A 5,095-nucleotide genomic window follows, 5' to 3' on the forward strand; every position below is an offset into this window, starting at 1 on the left:
TTTTTTTTTTTTTTTTTTTTTTTTTTTTTTTTTTTTTTTGTTACTTATTGCTATACAAAGTATTCTTATTTCAGGTATGAAAGTACATTTCACTTAAAGGTAGAAAAAGGCATAAAAAAAGTTTTATATTTCATGCGTATATATATGTGATAAAAAACAAAATCTTTCAATTCCACGAGGTGTTTTTGACAGTCTTGGCGGGTTGTATTGCGTAATTAGCTTCCTTCTCAGTCTGTGAATAGCCGGTTAGTGTTCGGAAAATGGTTTCAAATCTTGGAGGTGGGCGTGCGTCTGTGGTCCGTTGGGTCGTTCGGCATGGACGAGTTTGACCGAATTCGTGGAAACGTAGCAGAGGATGATGTAGGGTCCGGAAAACTTGGGTGCGAGTTTTTGTGCGAAGTGCCCGATTGCTGAAGAGAGGGGGTGATCCCTCTTCATTACTTTGTCTCCAATGTTCGGTTTCCAGGGGCGCCTACGTAAGTCGTAGTATTTCTTTTGCTGTTTGGCGGCCGTGGCGAGGTGTTTAGCGACTTCTTTCCACAGTTCTGTAATGTCAGGGCGTGCGGTGGGAGGTTCTATGGGGGTTGGTCCTTCTGCCCGTATCTGCTGCGGTGCCGCGAGGCTGCGGCCGAAGTTTATTTCGGCGGCCGAAGCTTGCGTGGATTCGTGCTGCGCTGTGTTTATGGCGAAGGCTATTTCCGGTATTTCCTGGTCCCAAGTTCGGTGGTCTTGTTGTGATCTTTGTCCGATCATTGTCTTGACGACGCGGTTGACCCTTTCGGTGGGATTTTCATGAGGGGCGTATGCTGCCGTGAATCGATGTTCGATATGGTGGTTCTGGAGAAATGTAGCCAAGGTGGTCGAGGTAAACTGTTTTCCGTTGTCGCTAAGAAAAATGGTCGGACATCCATATCGGTAAATCACCCTTTCTCGTAGAGCTTTGATTACGGCTGAGGCGGTGGCATTTCGGACGGGTACCAACTCGATCCACTTGGAAAATTTATCCACCAAGACTAGGAGGCATGTGTTGCCCTGTTTGGAGCGCGGGAGGGGTCCGATGAAATCGGCGGTGACGATTTCCCAGGGTCGTGAGCACTGCATCGTAGCCATCAATCCTGCCGGGCGTCGTTGCTCCACCTTGTATGCTGCGCACGTCAGGCACCCACGCACATGGTTGCTTACATCTCGATACATCCCCGGCCAGTAGTAATTTTCTTGTGCACGTTTGAGGGTTTTCCTGATCCCGAGGTGTCCTGCCGCGGCGGCGTCGTGGACTTCTTTAAGGATCTTTTTCCTTTGGTTAGCGGGGATGCAGAGCTTCCATTGCGGGGCACGGGAGAGTGGATTTGTTGGTGCTATATGTCGGAATAGTCGGCTGTTGATCCACTGGTAGTCGGGGTTTTGTTCGGGTTGCGTCTGAACTTGGTGTGTCTTCCTGTCGTACCAACTCGTACGATGGCTATTCAAAGCGAACAGTAGGTCTTCTTCTGTGCTGGGGGCTGGCAGCGGGCATCGTGATAGTGCATCAGCCACCACGTTTAAAGATCCCTTTCGGTATTCGATCTCGAAGTTGTATTGTTGTAGCTCAAGTGCCCATCTGGCCAGACGCCCGGAGGGGTGGTGGTCGGTGATAACAGTGAACTGGAAGCCTTCTAAGTATGGTCTCATTTTTCGAATTCCCCACAGGACAGCCAGACATTCTTGTTCCGTAGCTGAGTAACGCTTTTCTAAGTTTGACAGACTTCTACTGGCATAGGCCACGACTTTCTCTTGATCCGAATGGCGCTGAAATAAGACCACGCCGAGTCCTTCTCCGCTAGCGTCGGTTTGTAGAAAAAATGGTTGGTTGAAGTCTGGGCAGCAGAGTATTGGTGCGGAAGTCAGTTTTTCCTTGAGCGCCTCGAATGCGTTGTTCTGTAATTCGCCCCATGTCCAAGTTTGGTTCTTTTTGAGTAACTGGTTGAGGGGTGCCGCGAGAAGTTAGCGATGAAGCGGCGGTACCAGGAGGCAAGTCCAAGGAAGCGGCGAAGCTCCTTGATGGTTCGGGGCGCAGTCATTTCCCGTACCGCGGCTACTTTTCCAGGGTCGGTGTGTATCCCTTCAGAGCTGACGATGTGTCCCAAGTAATGTAGTTTTTGTTGTACAAAACTGCATTTCTCGAAGTTGATTTGCATTTTGTGGTTCTGAAGTCTATGAAAGACTTCGCGTAAGTAGGTCATATGTTCGGTGAACGTTTCGCCTAGCACGATGATATCGTCTAAGTAGGCGAACACTTTTGGTTGCAATTCCGGGCCGAGTATAGAGTCGAGGGCGCGTTGGAAGGTGGCTGGGGCGGAGTGTAGTCCGAAGGGCATTACCTTCCATTGAAAAAGTCCTCGGCCGGGAACGGTGAAGGCGGTATATGGCCGAGACTTCTTGGCTAACGGTATCTGCCAGTAGCCGTTCTTTAAGTCGATGGTTGAGATGTACTTTGCTTCTTTTAGCTGGTCCAAAATGGCTCCGATTTGAGGCAGTGGGTACGCGTCGGGTTCACTAGCGGCATTGAGTTGACGATAATCAATGCACATCCGCCAGGTTCCTTGTTTCTTTCTGACTAATACAATTGGTGAGCTGTATGCGCTCCTGGAGGGTTCTATCCGGTTAGCGGTGAGTAATTCGTCCACTTCGGTATTTATTACCTGCTGCATGGCGGGATTGCGCGGGTAGTAGCGCTGCTTCAGCGGTTGGTTGTGTCGCAGTGTAATGATGTGTTCGGCGGCTGTACTTGGTCCGGTGATTTTGGAGAACAGCGTTTTGTTGTGGTCCAAGAAGTGTGTTAATTCCTGATTTTGTTCCTCATTTAAGTGAGCCCGTTCTGTTAGGCAACACAATGTGGGTGTGGGCCTCGGTGACGTGTCGGGATTTAGTGGCTGGCCGTCTAAGGTCACAACAATGCCTCGCTTTGACAGGAAGTCCATTCCTAATATCATTCGTTCTGCTAGGTTCGGGATCACTGCTACCGCCGTGCGTGTGGATCGCTCGTTATACTTGATTCTGACGGGGTAGGTGTGTGTACTGGCAACGCATGTCTGATCCGCGAGTTGGACGTTCCGCTTATTAGGCTGAGGTTGGATGTTGAGTCGCTCTAAATGCACGCGCGTGCTGTCGTCTACGTATGTTAGAGTGGCTCCGGTGTCCACCAGTGCTCGTACGTGTAGGCCTTCGATGGTGACGTCGGCGTAGAAGCGACCGTCGATACTTCTCCATTCGGATTGCAGTGGCTTGGGCGATGGGTGGCGCGGTATTGGTTGATTTGGGGCATGGGCAGTTTCTGGAGAGAGTTCCATCTTGACCGCAACGGGAACAGAACAGTCGCCGTGGGTAGTGACAATGGTAACGCTGGTGCCCACGCCTTTTGCAGCGCCAGCAGGTGTTCCTTGCGTCGTACCGGTTACTTATGGTGGAAAGGCTGTGTGCCGCTTGTCTACTTTGTCTGGCTTCTTCGTTTTTGAGCAGTTCATACTCATCGGTGAGCTCCATGAGCTCATCGATGGTTTGGAGCTCGCTTCTTTTTACGAAGAGTCGGTATTCGACTCGCAGACCGTCATAAATACGTTCTAGGTGGTTTTCGTGGCACATGACCGGATGTTGTCGGATGAGTGTCTGGAGGGCGAGGATGTAGTCCTTGGCCTTTTCCCTGTGCATCTGTTTCCGCTGGCGAATTGTGTCTTCTAGCTGCGTTATGTGTCGTTTGGGCAGAAAAAATTTTTCCGCCCCGGCACGAAATCTAGCCCAGGTGGTTATTTGTTGCCTCTGAACGCGGAACCATTGGAGTGCTTTACCGCGTAAAATCTCGGGCAGGGTTGGGAGGAGTTGGTCTGGCAGGATTTGGTAGCATTCTGCCAGTTCCTCAATCCGATCCAAGAAGTCGTGCAGGGCATCGCCGCCGGAATAGTGTACGTCCCAACGACGGACAGTACTCATTACTTCGGCGTTACTAAATCTGTCTCGCTGAGGAGCTGCTAGTTTTGCTCCTTCGGAGTGTAGGAATGATTCGCCCAGTTTTATGGCTGGGGTGACTTCGGGTAAGGACTTCGCTATACTGGCTTCTTCAGCGGTGATCTCCATTTCTAGTTCTTTTAGGAGATTTTCGGTTGATCTTCTACTTCGCTTGGTTTTGATGAAGTGGCTTAGAGCACTCCGTAGCTCTGCGACTGTGTTCCCTTCAACTGGTAACTGGTGTTGTCTGCATTCCTCCACTAATCTCTCTTTTTTCAGTAGGTATATCCAGCCCAGAGAGTCGGCGTTCAGCGTTGCGGTGTCGTTTTCGCTCGTCCGTGTGTTATTGGTTGGTTGTGGTGTGTTCGATGAACCCGCTTCGACAGGGTTGGTGCTTGTTGGTGCTTCTGCACATGCGCCTGCAGAGCTGGGTCCCTGCTCGGGCGCCATTTATGAGGTGGGTTTTATCGAAGGCTGAGGTAACTCAGCCGCTCCAGGGTTGAGTGAAGGTCCCACTAACCCCCACTGAATAAAATAAACACAGTAGTTAAATATAGCGAACACAACCACACACACACGCGGCCGTTCGGCCAGGCTGCCGGTACCCTGACGTCCACGAAGAGAGGGGAGAGAGAGAGAGAGCGACTAACTGGTCGGCGGTCGGCGTCGTGGCTCAGAGAGCGGAGACTGTCTAGTGGCTAGTGACGGTGGCGGTGATGTTGAGAGCGGTGACGGTGAGAGCGGTGATGGTTCGGTGATTAATGACAGTGAGAGCGGTAGCGAGCGTGATGATGGTAAATGCCCACAGCACGGCTACTGCAGCCAATGAGAGCGACGATGCTGATCCTGACGGCAGTAGCAGTCCCTTTAGTAGTGACGGCCCTGCGGTGATGTTGACGGTGGCCCAAATAGTGGTGAGGGCGGTAGCGACCTCCCGTAGTGAGAGCAGTATTGGCGGCCCTAGTTATAACAACGGGCCTCTGATGAGTAACGGCGGTGACAGCGGCCCTGGATGGCGATGATGTTAGCGGCAGACAGCAAGTAGTGGTCCTCGGTAGCGGTTTGGCCTAGGGGCGGCAATGATATTGGCGGCCCAATGGTGAGGAAGGCGGCAGTC

General features: G+C 51.4%; 1 protein-coding gene across 1 annotated transcript; it reads right to left on the reverse strand.

Moving 5' to 3' along the window:
- Window positions 1-441: 441 nt before the first annotated feature.
- Window positions 442-3,326, reverse strand: LOC118753338 (the record flags this gene model as incomplete). The annotated part of the gene is made up of 2 exons (XM_036488213.1): window positions 2,067-3,326; window positions 442-837 (listed from the first exon to the last, which is right to left on the reverse strand). Coding segments are annotated over exons 1-2 (1,656 nt in total), but the record flags the coding sequence as incomplete, so codon positions are not given.
- Window positions 3,327-5,095: the final 1,769 nt, after the last annotated feature.

This window comes from Rhagoletis pomonella, unplaced genomic scaffold, assembly GCF_013731165.1.
Source record: "Rhagoletis pomonella isolate Grant_MI unplaced genomic scaffold, Rhpom_1.0 Rhpom_scaffold_02369, whole genome shotgun sequence".
Taxonomy (NCBI): domain Eukaryota; kingdom Metazoa; phylum Arthropoda; class Insecta; order Diptera; family Tephritidae; genus Rhagoletis; species Rhagoletis pomonella.